Here is a 14,291-nt window from a genome sequence, read left to right as displayed (position 1 = left end):
GTCACCCCAGGGCCTGATGAGGAGAACCTCCTTGTCAAAATCCAGGAGTTGCCATGACTGCCACTTTGCAAAGATATATGGGAGACACCTTGACCCCAACTCATCAGCGGAAAACCAATCTGGACTACTTTACCGACCATCTCTACAGCGGATGCTTCCACATTGTAGTGAACAGAATGGGAACGAGCTGCTTCCACTGTAAGAAACTCCTTCCTCATGTCTCACCTGATGAGAGACTGCCTGGCTTTGAGCTGCCATGCTCTGTCTGGTGCAAGCTCAATTGTTTCAAAGGCGGAGTGGCGAGGTGTGCAGCAAATGACCACACCTGGGGACATGGGAAACTCTTGTGCTGTTGAGAACGTTGCACACCTACTTGATGGCTTCTTACTGTGTGCTGATCTATCAGCTGTTGAAGGACTAAAATATGTGATGCCTACCTAAGTCCTTTTGACGTTTGTCTTTTTGATTCATACATCTGTATTATCTCTCTACTTTTGTATTTTGAATTTTTTCCATCTTTATTGTGCATCCACTAATAATAACAATTCCACAAGAACATATGAAATAAAACCTTTTGCTGTTTTTTTTTACTTTAATAGATAGACATTAATCTGGTCTTTGTAGCTGAACTACCTCAAAGAATCTTCTACTTGACATATATTCTCTCTGTGCTCTAAACCCTCCTCTCTTCATTTTGTCTGCTGATTTTCATTCTTAAAAGTTTCAGAAGCCAGGTTTTATGAAAAACAAACTGGATCTTTGCTGCTCATTTCAGCCTTCCAGTTAGTCTAATTAATTTGTACAGTTCTGCAGCAGAGTGTAAAGCCCTATCTGATATCCAACAAGTATGGAGTTAATTCCCTGCTCAGACTTTACAAAGGAAATCAGGAGACAGTAGTTAAAGAGGACTTAGAACTGTAGGGCTACCCAGGCTTTGAAGGAGAATGTACGGAATGCAGTGGGGCCATCTATTTGGTAGGTAGGTGAGGATGATACTTAGAGAAAGCAGGATTCCACAAGCAGTTGGTAGAGACATAAAATATTAGTGCTGGCTGAGAAGGGAGGTAGTTCTGTTTTCTTTCTGCATATATAAGGCTTCTGCATTTTCTTTATTCTCCTTGCAATAAATTCACTTTTAAAGTACCCTTTAAGAATAATGAATTGAGACAGGAAACTCATGGACTGACTCACTGATTTTGTGAGTGCTGACTCAGCTGACTGACTCCAACAATGAAGAGACTCCTGTTCTTTGAGTCCTCAAGTTTTTCTTTTTGCATATCTAATTTCTGTTCCCATTCTCGGATATGTTTGGTTAGGGGAGCAACAACGTCACCTGGAGCAGGACTCTTCCATCTACTGGAGTCCAGTGTCTTGATCTTGTACTTATTGTTTAAAGATTCTAGAGCTCAAGTAATCACAGCACTCTTTGGATTAATGGTGCTCACTACTCTCCTTACTGTATTCTTTACCCTATCTTCCCTGATGACAATCTGACAAAACACCTACTTTTTTGACTTTGATACTTCACACTTCCTCTCAGATGAGAATTTGGCCACAGTAATCCATGTGTTCATCGCCTCCAGGCTGGGCTGTCGTAATCCATTGTACCTGGCACTGAACATGGTAGCAGTGCAGGGTTTCCACTGCCAGGTCAAGTCTCTGGCCTGATCTTAAAAGCCATTACTGGGTCAGAATCAAGCTACATCAGCAACTGCATCTTCATTCAGAACTCACTTGGACAACGGTTTCTCTCTAGAAGAGCAAAGCCTGGGAGAAGTTCATGAGCACCAGAGATAAAGCAACCTTAGTTGTGGAGGTTTTGTTGTGGAACAAGTTTCCCAAGGAGGTCAGACTAATTCAATTATTTATTGCATGCTTCAAGATCCTGATCTTGGAGGCCTGAGTCAGCAAAATATTTAAGTACATTCTTAACTTTAAGCACAAGTAATCCCATCTATATTCAATAGAACATGCCCTTAATTTTAAGCAGCTACCTAAGTCGCGTGTGCTTAAAGTTAAGCATGTGCTTTTATGAGAACTTTCCCACCTCTAACCAGACTGAAGAGAGGTGTTTGAAAAAAGAGTGAGAAAACAAACAAACCAAGAACTTTGTGTGTGTGTCTGTGTCTGTGTCTGATACCAGGAAAGAAGATCAAAAGACTCCATTAAGTTCACTAAGCTCTTCACCATGCAAATCTAAGGTACCTGAGAAGCTCTTTTCTGTGATGGAGATAACTTCCATAAAAAACTGTAATATAGATACATAGGTATAATGTTACTTCTTATAACAGTCATAATTCATCCAATTTAGTTATTTCATCCTACAAGCTTAGTAGAATTCAGCATCTTACTGGAACTTCAAGCTGAGCATCAAAGTTGCTGAAAATACTGTTTATTAACGATAGTGATACTTTAAAATTAATCAGAAAAGTCACACTAGTCACTGACATTGGAAATATCAATTACAGCACATACAGTTTTATTATGCACTTGAAAGAAATGGAATGACATGACAAGGGTAAAGTAAAGTGCACTAACATACAAAGCAATGTCCACTTATGCAGAGGTAAATTCATAAGTCTTACATACCTACCAGTGCAAAACTACAATTTAAATTATTCTCAAATTGCAGGTGGATGTTTTCAGAATCAAAGCAGTTCACCTTGGCAAGCTGAACCAAGTTCTTGTTGGATTTAAAAGTTTTAAAAAAGGTACATTATTTTAAAATAAACTATGTGCCTGAAATATACAGCATTGCATTGTAACAAATACCATATAATAACAGGTTTCAGAGTAACAGCCGTGTTAGTCTGTATTCGCAAAAAGAAAAGGAGGACTTGTGGCACCTTAGCGACTAATCAATTTATTTGAGCATAAGCTTTCGTGAGCTACAGCTCACTTCATCGGATGCATACTGTGGAAAGTGTAGAAGATCTTTTTATATACACACAAAGCATGAAAAAATACCTCCTCCCACCCCACTCTCCTGCTGGTAATAGCTTATCTAAAGTGATCATAGAATCATAGAATATCAGGGTTGGAAGGGACCCCAGAAGGTCATCTAGTCCAACCCCCTGCTCAAAGCAGGACTAATTCCCAGTTAAATCATCCCAGCCAGGGCTTTGTCAAGCCTGACCTTAAAAACCTCTAAGGAAGGAGATTCTACCACCTCCCTAGGTAACGCATTCCAGTGTTTCACCACCCTCTTAGTGAAAAAGTTTTTCCTAATATCCAATCTAAACCTCCCCCACTGCAACTTGAGACCATTACTCCTCGTTCTGTCATCTGCTACCATTGAGAACAGTCTAGAGCCATCCTCTTTGGAACCCCCTTTCAGGTAGTTGAAAGCAGCTATCAAATACCCCCTCATTCTTCTCTTCTGCAGGCTAAACAATCCCAGCTCCCTCAGCCTCTCCTCATAACTGATGTGTTCCAGTCCCCTAATCATTTTTGTTACCGTTCGCTGGACTCTCTCCAATTTATCCACCTCCTTCTTGAAGTGTGGGGCCCAAAACTGGACACAGTACTCCAGATGAGGCCTCACCAATGTCGAATAGAGGGGAACGATCACGTCCCTCGATCTGCTCGCTATGCCCCTACTTATACATCCCAAAATGCCATTGTCCTTCTTGGCAACAAGGGCACACTGCTGACTCATATCCAGCTTCTCGTTCACTGTCACCCCTAGGTCCTTTTCCGCAGAACTGCTGCCTAGCCATTCGGTCCCTAGTCTGTAGCTGTGCATTGGGTTCTTCCGTCCTAAGTGCAGGACCCTGCACTTATCCTTATTGAACCTCATCAGATTCCTTTTGGCCCAATCTTCCAATTGGTCTAGGTCCTTCTGTATCCTATCCCTCCCCTCCAGCATATCTACCACTCCTCCCAGTTTAGTATCATCCGCAAATTTGCTGAGAGTGCAATCCACACCATCCTCCAGATCATTTATGAAGATATTGAATAAAACCGGCCCCAGGACCGACCCTTGGGGCACTCCACTTGATACCAGCTGCCAACTAGACATGGAGCCATTGATCACTACCCGTTGAGCCCGACAATCTAGCCAGCTTTCTACCCACCTTATAGTGCATTCATCCAGCCCATACTTCCTTAACTTGCTGACAAGAATACTGTGGGAGACCGTGTCAAAAGCTTTGCTAAAGTCAAGAAACAATACATCCACTGCTTTCCCTTCATCCACAGAACCAGTAATCTCATCATAAAAGGCGATTAGATTAGTCAGGCATGACCTTCCCTTGGTGAATCCATGCTGGCTGTTCCTGATCACTTTCCTCTCATGCAAGTGCTTCAGGATTGATTCTTTGAGGACCTGCTCCATGATTTTTCCGGGGACTGAGGTGAGGCTGACTGGCCTGTAGTTCCCAGGATCTTCCTTCTTCCCTTTTTTAAAGATTGGCACTACATTAGCCTTTTTCCAGTCATCCGGGACTTCCCCGGTTTGCCATGAGTTTTCAAAGATAATGGCCAGTGGCTCTGCAATCACAGCCGCCAATTCCTTCAGCACTCTCGGATGCAACTCGTCCGGCCCCATGGACTTGTGCACTTCCAGCTTTTCTAAATAGTCCCTAACCACCTCTATCTCCACAGAGGGCTGGCCATCTCTTCCCCATTTTGTGATGCCCAGCGCAGCAGTCTGGGAGCTGACCTTGTTAGTGAAAACAGAGGCAAAAAAAGCATTGAGTACATTAGCTTTTTCCACATCCTCTGTCACTAGGTTGCCTCCCTCATTCAGTAAGGGGCCCACACATTCCTTGGCTTTCTTCTTGTTGCCAACATACCTGAAGAAACCCTTCTTGTTACTCTTGACATCTCTGGCTAGCTGCAGCTCCAGGTGCGATTTGGCCCTCCTGATAACATTCCTACATGCCCGAGCAATATTTTTATACTCTTCCCTGGTCATATGTCCAACCTTCCACTTCTTGTAAGCTTCTTTTTTATGTTTAAGATCCGCTAGGATTTCACCATTAAGCCAAGCTGGTCGCCTGCCATATTTACTATTCTTTCGACTCATCGGGATGGTTTGTCCCTGTAACCTCAACAGGGATTCCTTGAAATACAGCCAGCTCTCCTGGACTCCTTTCCCCTTCAAGTTAGTCCCCCAGGGGATCCTGGCCATCCGTTCCCTGAAGGAGTCGAAGTCTGCTTTCCTGAAGTCCAGGGTCCGTATCCTGCTGCTTACCTTTCTTCCCTGCGTCAGGATCCTGAACTCAACCAACTCATGGTCACTGCCTCCCAGATTCCCATCCACTTTTGCTTCCCCCACTAATTCTACCCGGTTTGTGAGCAGCAGGTCAAGAAAAGCACCCCCCCTAGTTGGCTCCTCTAGCACTTGCGCCAGGAAATTGTCCCCTACGCTTTCCAAAAACTTCCTGGATTGTCTATGCACCGCTGTATTGCTCTCCCAGCAGATATCAGGAAAATTAAAGTCACCCATGAGAATCAGGACATGCGATCTAGTAGCTTCCGTGAGCTGCCGGAAGAAAGCCTCATCCACCTCATCCCCCTGGTCCGGTGGTCTATAGCAGACTCCCACCACTACATCACTCTCCTTACAATGTGTATGATAATCAAGGTGGGCCATTTCCAGCACAAATCCAGGGTTTAACAAGAACGTCTGAGGGGTGCGGGTAGGAAAAAACATGGGGAAATAGGTTACCTTGCATAATGACTTAACTGGGAATGGCTAAGTCATTATGCAAGGTAACCTATTTCCCCTTGTTTTTTCCTACCCCTCCCCCCCCCGACGTTCTTGTTAAACCCTGGATTTGTGCTGGAAATGGCCCACCTTGATTATCATACACATTGTAAGGAGAGTGGTCACTTTAGATAAGCTATTACCAGCAGGAGGGTGGGTTTGTGGGGGGGGGGATGAGAAAACCTGGATTTGTGCTGGAAATGGCCCAACTTGATTATCATACACATTGTAAGGAGAGTGATCACTTTAGATAAGCTATTACCAGCAGGAGAGTGGGGTGGGAGGAGGTATTTTTTCATGCTTTGTGTGTATATAAAAAGATCTTCTACACTTTCCACAGTATGCATCCGATGAAGTGAGCTGTAGCTCACGAAAGCTTATGCTCAAATAAATTGGTTAGTCTCTAAGGTGCCACAAGTACTCCTTTTCTTTTTGCATATAATAACATTGATTATCATCAGATGTAATGGGGGTCAGAAATGCAGAAAAACATCTGTTAAAATTATGATTACAGATCATATGTTTAATGAGGTCTGTTCTATTTGGAAACTAGTGAAAAAATTGAAATTGCTGGACCTTTTCAGGTTTTTTCTGTGTTTTGTGTTATATTGTGTATAACCTGGTTTCACTTAAATGCTCAATGTACAAAAGGAGAATCATAAGCAGTATCCAGTGAATTACACAGTGAAAAATTATGAGGCATTTCTTGTTTGTTTCTTACAATAAGTGGCTTGTTTGATATATTTGGTTCTGCCAGTAGATTCAGCAAATATTTTTGTTTTCCAGCAAAAGTATGTTGTTTTTTCTTGTTTTGCATCTCATTTGGCTATCGTTCCCCACCCCCAATACACACATACACTGTTTTAACTTTTCCATTTTTAAAATTATCGACATTTTTATTAAGTATAAAATAAATCCTTAGTCACTCAGGGTGAAATGCTTTCCTCCTCTGCCACCAAGGGAGAGGAACAAAGATCAATCAGTTGAGGTAAAAAGAGGAGCATGGAAGAGGGGGCGTGCTGGCTCCCAAATATTGTCCTTGTTTCCTATGGAAATCCATTCACAGGTGTTTAAGGGGATTTGGGGTGGGGTGGCAGGCAGAGAAAGCTACACTCTTTGCGGCATCATTTCTCCCAACTCGCCTCCGATTCTCAATGTAAATAATGCTTGGAACTTCAAAGTAGGTAGTAACAGTTGGGGACAGTGTGGGATCATGGCTCCTTCAGGACTCTCAGTGCCATGTGGACCAAGTGGCCATGTGGAGACACAGAGAAGAGATGCAGGTAGCCCTGGCCTCTCCAGATCTCCTGAGATCTGCAAATTGCAGACCATCTCTGAGAGTGGCAAACCCAGTTCTCCGTCCCTACGCCCACCATTGAGAGCAAGAACATGTGGAAAATTCAGGAGCCAAATTCATGGAGTTTCAAGTAATTTATATAGGAAAAACCGTATCAGGGTGCTATTTGCCTCTTATTGCTTAAAGTGAAAGGGTGAAATCCTGGCCCCACTGAAGTCAGAGTCATAACTGCCATTGACTTAAGTAAGGCCAGGATTTCACCAAAATTGTTTCCTCCTATTTAGGATTAGCTGAAAAACAGTCAGAGATATGTCAGAACCAAGGGCGGTTCAAGTGCCTCAAGCCAGTAGCTTCAGTTTCAGTGGGGATGTATGTGGACTTTTCTCATTTCTAATCCTCAAAGGCTGATGATAATACACCAGTCCTGGAATAATTCATTGTTATACGCAAAAGGGCCATTTTTAAAACATTCTTTATATTAGTTTTCTTTTGTTTCCTGCCTATGTTGCCAAGCAAGTCATGTCACACGGTTACAGTGTAACATGTATTTATTGCATTCTTGGGTGAGTAATATTCCTCCTGTGGAGGAGGAGAAAACTCTTGAGCTACGTGAGTTATAATCACAAATAAGAAATCTCTGTAGCCCCAAACCTGGGAAGTATTACATGTCTTCTGTGAGTTGCTGAGTCCTCTGCATTCTTATTTAAATCAGAAGCTTCAGACAGTGTAGGCAGAGCTTATCATTGTTACTTGAAATGCAATAAATTAATATATTTGTTTTCATCAGATGACTGGTTCTTGGAAAAAATTGTTATAAAAGAAGAAAGTTACCCTTTTGCCACTCATGTCTTTGCACACAATGACTGGATCAGCAAACACTCAAAGAAAGATTTTACAGAACTAGTAATTCCACTGAAAGGTAATGCCAACAAAATGTTTTTTGCTTACACAGATTAGTGTTGTATGACTAAGTATTTTTGAGTAAATTACAATTTATAAATTAATGTAATGATTTACGGTGACTTATAAGAAAGATATGTATTGTGAATATATATTTCTTATAAATATAGAAATGACCGTGACATCTGATCCAGTAAAATACTTTGATACTAAAAGCAAAGGACGGTGGCAAATGTGGGTGTACTGTACACACATACCAGAAAAAGTTCCTGATATTCAAGTTGTTGTGTTTGGAACAAAAGGGAAATCTGCTGCACAGAAGGTTCAAAATCTGAAAAATGACCCTTTTTTGGTTAGTTTCTTTTTATTATATTTTATATGGATCTTAACAATGTGTAACTGGGAAAGGTACATTGTGTTTTCTATGTGCCATATTGTGTACACAGATTGCTTTATTGGTCAGAGCTGATATCTGACATCTCCCATGCACCAAGAAAACAGTACTACTAGAGCTACTGGTACAGGAAGTGAAACCCGATATTATCGGGATAACAGAAGCATGGTGGAATAGTCGTCATGACTGGAGTACAGGTATTGAAGGGTATGTGCTGTTTAGGAAAGACAGAAATAAAGGTAAAGGTGGTGGAGTAGCATTGTATATTAATTATGAGATAGACTGTAAGACGTTAGCAGTGGTGGAATGGATAAAACAGAATCAGTTTGGGTCAAAATCACGTTGGGGAGGAAAGCTACCAGAAGCTCCACTGGGATAGTGCTTGAGGTCCCTAAGATCTGATATAGATATAGATCTCTTTAGTATTTTTAATTAAATAAATACTACTGGGAATTGTGTGATCCTGGGATACTTCAATTTCACAGATATAGATTGGAAGACAAGTGCTACTAATAATGGTAAGGGTCAGATATTCCTGGATGCGATAACTGATAGATTTCTTCACCAAATAGTCACTGAGCCAACAAGAGGTGATGCCATTTTAGATTTGGTATTGGTAAGTAGTGAGGACCTCCTAAAAGATCTGGTTGTAGAGGACAACCTTGGTTCGAGTGATCATGAGCCAATTCATCTTAAACTAAATGGAAGGCTAAACAAAAACAGATCTGCAACTAGGGTCCTTGATTTCATAAGAGCAAACTTTAAAAAATTAAGCGAATTAGTTAGGGAAGTGGACTGGACCGAAGAACTCAAGGACTTGAATGTGGAGGAGCTTTGGAATTACTTTAAGTTAAAGTTGCAGAAACTATATGAAGTCTGCATCCCAAGCAAAGGGGAAAAATTGTAGGGAAGAGTTGCAGGCCAAATTGGACAAGCAGGCATCTCAAATAGTTTATTAAGAGAAAGCAGACAGCCTACAAGGAATGGAAGATGGGAACAATCAGCAAGAAAAGCTACCTCCTGGAGATCAGAAAGTACAGAGAAAAAGTTAAAAGTATAGAGAAAAATCCAAGTAGATATGGAAGTGCAAAGGAAATTAAAACCAACAGTAAAAAGTTCTATAGCCATATAAATGAAAAGAAAACAAGGAAATAAGTGGGACTGCTAAACACTGAGGATGGGATGTAGATTAAAAATAATATAGGCATGGCCTAATACCTAAAGGAATACTTTGCCTCATTTTTTAATAAGGGAAATGAGGAGCTTAGGGTGACAGGGTGACTAATGGAAATGAGGGTATGGAAATAGAAATTACAACATCCAAGGTAGAAGTAAAACTTAAAAGGCTTAGTGGGACCAAATCAGGGGGCCCGGATAATCTCCATTCAAGAATATTAAAGGAACTGGTATATGAAATTGCAAGCCCAATAGCAAGGATTTTTAATGAATTCGTAAACTTGGCGGTTGTACTCTGTGACTACTTGCTAATAAAATACTTATTTTTTAAGAAAGGAAAAGAGAATGATCCAGGAAACTACAGGCCCATTAGTTTGACCTCAATTGTATGCAAGGTCTTGGAACAAATTTTGAAAGAGAAAGGAGTTGAGGACAGAGAGGTAAATGGTAATTGGGATAAAACACAACATAGTGTGACAGGGTCGGGCCAGATGGCTATAGGAGAGTAATAGAAGGCAGATATATTAGCCCCCGGCTAAGTAGGTCCCTTTTCCCTGGATAAGATAACAGGGAAGGTTTTTTTTTTTTTTTAAAACAGAAAGAAAGTTTATTGGTAACGCTTACAGAATTACCAAAAGAAACAAAACAACTATGCAACAAAACAACGCAATCAGAAGGTATAACACAGCAGCTTTCAGGAGGGAGAAGTGTTCAGGCTAGCCTGGGCCCAGAGCGGGGGGGCTTCCTCGACACTCGTGGTCTTCCACCCTCCTGAGTTACCTGGTGGCCTAGAGCGGGGGGGCTTCCTCGACACTCGTGGTCTTCCACCCCCTCGAGTTACCCAGTGCCGCGCCCAGTGTCACCGATCCTCCCTCTCCTGAGAGTGCCCGGTAAGATGGGCACGGCTGCGGGGTGGGCGGTTTAGGGAGGGGGGGGTAGACACCCATGTATTATAGGACCCCTCCTAGATGACAGGAATGATGGTATCCACAGCGGCAATGGCTGGGGCTGGCGTCTCTCGCTCTTCCCCTCAATCAAAGGGTCAGACGGAGGGAACCGGACGGGGTCACCGAGCAGAGAACCCCAGACAGCGCCCACCGCTCCTCGAAGGCTTCAAGGGAGTCGGTGGACGCCGCCCAGAGGAACTCCGCTCGGATACGTGAGTGTACTGAGGATCGGAAAACGGCCCCACAATCGCAGGACGTTTCATGGGCCAACCTCCTCTCTCTGGTTTTGTAAATGGCTGTTTTAGCCAAAGCTAGGAGGAGGTTGACCAGAAGATCCCGCGACTTTGTGGGGCCACGAATGGGAAGTGTATAGATAAGAAGGTGGGGGGAAAAATGAAGCCAGAAGCGTAATAAAATATTTGTGAGGAGCCGGAAAAGGGGCTGCAATCTGGCGCACTCTAAATACACGTGCACCAGGGTTTCCCTCACATTACAAAAAGGACAAGTGTCCGGAATGGGGGTAAACCGTGTCAAAAACACGCCCGTGCTCACAGCTCCGTGAAGGAGCCGCCAACTGATGTCCCCGACGGGCCTTGGGACCAGGGTGGAATACAGGCTGGCCCACCGAGGTTGCTCACCCTCCAAAGGTGGCAGGAGATCCCGCCACTTTGTATCGGGGCGGGACACCAGGGTGTGGGCGTGAAGGGTGTGAAGCGTAAGTGTATATAAATATTTCCGTGAAGCAATTTGAAAGCTAACTGGCTGCAGTTCGTGCAGCCGGCTTGCAGTGAAAGGGTGAGGGGTGTGTTGGGATCTATGGGGTGGGGGCCCGATGGAAAGGTCCGGCGGGCCTGGGGTAAGGGATGGGCGGGGTGCGCCCTCGCACAAGGCTCGGCTAACATAAGCCCGAGCAGCGGGGGTCAAGGCGGCCTTCACCTCCTGAAGTACGCGCCGGGGGGTACGGAGGCTGGAGAGCCCCATGCGCCGAGCGAGCATCAGGGGATCCAGCCAGTCTCTCCGGTCGTAGTCCAGGAGGTCTCCGACCCTCGTAACTTCCGCCAGGACCAACCTCTGGCGCACCGAGCGGGACTCCGCCACCTGCACACGGAGCTGGAGGTTGTGTAGCAGGGGCTCCGTGAGGAGATCTGCCCCCACGGTGGCCGCCACGGACCTGGTTGTTAGAAACAATTTCCAGGTCCGGAGGAGGTCCTGGTAGAAGACCGGCAGCCCGGAGAGGTCTCGCGGAAAACCCCTCGGAGAAAGATAAAAGAGCTGCCGGTCATATCGAAACCCTTGGAAACGGCGCAGGAAGGCGTGCGCCAGTATGCTCCACGCCGAACTACTTGCACTATAAAAGAGCCTCTGCAGGGCCTGGAGGCGGAAGACGCGGACCTGAGTGTACAGACACTTCAGGCCCTGCCCTCCTTCCTTCAGGGGTAGATGAAGAACTCCAACAGGGGCCCAGTGCATTCCTGACCAAAAGAACTCTAGAATCAATCTCCGGAGATGGGTCAGGAAACCCGGGGCCGGGGCTAGGGTGTTGAGCCGGTACCAGAGCGTGGACAGGACTAGTTGGTTAAGCACCAGTGCTCTCCCTCGGAGGGAGAGACATCGAAGAAGCCTCGTCCATCTCCGGATCCGCTCTATCACCCCGCCCTCTAAATTTTGCCAGTTCTCCGGCGGGGAAGGATGCGTGGCGGAAAGGTAAACGCCGAGATAGAGCAGTGGACCCGCACTCCACCGGATGGTCTGAAGTGCGGGTGGGAGGGAGCTCACCTGCCGCCAGTCCCCCACCGCCAAGCCAGAGCTCTTGACCCAGTTGACTCGGGCGGAGGAGGCTGCCGAATAGATGGCTTGGCATGCCTCCACTCGCGCCAAGTCGCCCGGGTCCTGGACCACGAGAAGTACGTCATCGGCGTACGCCGACAGGACCAGCCGCAGCTCCGGCTCCCGCAGCACCAACCCTGTCATCCTCCTACGGAGAAGACAGAGGAAAGGCTCGATCGCCAGAGCATACAACTGGCCCGAGAGGGGGCACCCCTGCCGCACTCCTCGCCCGAAGCTGACCGGTTCAGTCAGGGTCCAGTTGAGCCTAACCAAACACTCCGCGGAGGCATACAGCACCCGGAGAAAACGCACAAACTGAGGTCCAAATCCAAATGCCTGCAGAGTGCTCAGGAGGTACCCATGGTCTACTCTATCAAACGCCTTCTCCTGATCAAGAGACAGGAGGGCGAACGATAGACCATCTCTCCGCCCGAGTTCCAAAAGGTCTCGGACGAGAAAAAGGTTGTCGAAAATGCTGCGACCCGGGACAGTATAGGTCTGGTCTGGGTGGACCACGTCCGCCATCACGGACCCCAGCCGCAGCGAGATTGCTTTCGCTACGATTTTGTAATCCGTGCTAAGGAGTGAGACGGGACGCCAGTTTCGTAGATCGCGGAGGTCCCCCTTCTTCGGCAGCAAAGCGAGCACTGCTCGCCTGCATGACAGAGGGAGGACCCCGCTCTGCAAGGACTCAGCCCAGACGGTGACTAGGTCTGGGCCGAGAATGTCCCAGAACGCGCGGTAAAACTCCACGGTCAGCCCGTCCATGCCCGGAGATTTATTGGTGGGCATGCGACGGAGGGCTTCCGAGAACTCGGCCAGGGTGAGAGGCAGCTCTAGTCGGTCTCGGTCGCCCACGCTGACCGTGGGGAGTTCCTCCCAGAGCACCTCGCAAGCGTCAGGATCGGTCGGGTCCAGGGAGAAAAGGCTTGTGTAGAAGTCACGGGCCCTCCCACACATCTCCTCCGGACCCGTGAGGGGGGTGCCGTCTTCCGCAAGAAGGCAGGTGACGTGTTTCTTGGCCCCCCTCGTTTTCTCCAGGGCATAGAAGAAGCGGGAGCCGCGGTCCATCTCCCGAAGGAGGCGGATGCGGGATCGAACGAAGGCACCTCGGGCCCGGTGGTCCTCAAGGGCCCGGAGCTCCTCCCGCTTCTCCCGGCACGCTCCGCAGAGGGACGGGTCCTCGGGATCGGCGGCCAGGCGCCTCTCCATCTCTAAGACCTCCCGTTCCAGCTGCTCTATCGCCGCATTTCGCCGTCGGCTGGTGCCCCGAGTGTAGTCACGGCAGAAGAGCTTGGCGCGCACCTTCCCGAGATCCCACCATCGCCGCACCGAGGGAAAGGCACGCCACTGCTCTCGCCAGGCCAACCAAAACTCCCGGAAGGACATCACAAAGCTCTCGTCCTCCAACAGGCTGTTATTAAAGTGCCAATAGGCCGGCCCCGGTCTCTCTGCACGGAGGGAAACCGTTACAGCGACTAAATGATGATCGGAGAATGGGGCCGGCCGAATGGCGGAGGAGTGGGCCTGTGAAAGATGGAAACGGGATAAGTAAATACGGTCCAACCGAGAGTGGTGTGACCGATGGGCCTCCACCCGGACAAAGGTAAACGTGGAGGTGTCATCTGGGTGATGGTCACGCCAGACGTCCACTAGGGAATAATGGTCAACTATCCCTTGGAGAATATTCGCAGCGGCCGGACTCGGTTCGGCCCCTGAGCGGTCCCGTTCCTCGAGGGTGGTGTTAAAGTCCCCTCCCAGGACCAGGCACTCGTGCGAATCCAGGGTGCCGAGAAAGTCGGACACCTGCTGATAAAATTGTGGCCGCCTGGAGCTCATTTGCGGGGCATAGATGTTAACAAAATTAACCACGAGCCCCTCCATACGGACTCGAAGGTGCAGCACGTGGCCCGGCACGGCCTCATTGACCCCTAGCACCTCAGGCCGTAGGTTGGGGGAGAATAGGGTTGCCACTCCAGCCTGCCAGGTCGCAAACTGGCTAAAGTATACCCTGTCCCCCCACTCCAGCCGCCACCT

At 46.8% G+C, this 14,291-nt stretch overlaps 1 protein-coding gene across 1 annotated transcript in view; it reads left to right on the top strand.

Annotated features, from left to right (window-relative positions):
• Positions 1-14,291, top strand: part of RP1 (RP1 axonemal microtubule associated) — a gene marked incomplete at its 5' end in the record, with an annotated part of 312,243 nt that overhangs the window by 210,058 nt on the left and 87,894 nt on the right. Inside the window, 3 exons of the mRNA XM_084619857.1 lie at positions 2,633-2,711; positions 7,798-7,929; positions 8,081-8,262. Of these exons, the coding sequence (XP_084475983.1) occupies positions 2,633-2,711; positions 7,798-7,929; positions 8,081-8,262 (393 nt within the window). The remainder of the gene's footprint in view (positions 1-2,632; positions 2,712-7,797; positions 7,930-8,080; positions 8,263-14,291) is intronic.

This window comes from Lepidochelys olivacea (assembly GCF_965140295.1).
Source record: "Lepidochelys olivacea isolate rLepOli2 genome assembly, chromosome: 2".
Classification (NCBI taxonomy): domain Eukaryota; kingdom Metazoa; phylum Chordata; order Testudines; family Cheloniidae; genus Lepidochelys; species Lepidochelys olivacea.
This window is presented reverse-complemented; position numbering and strand designations above follow the sequence as displayed.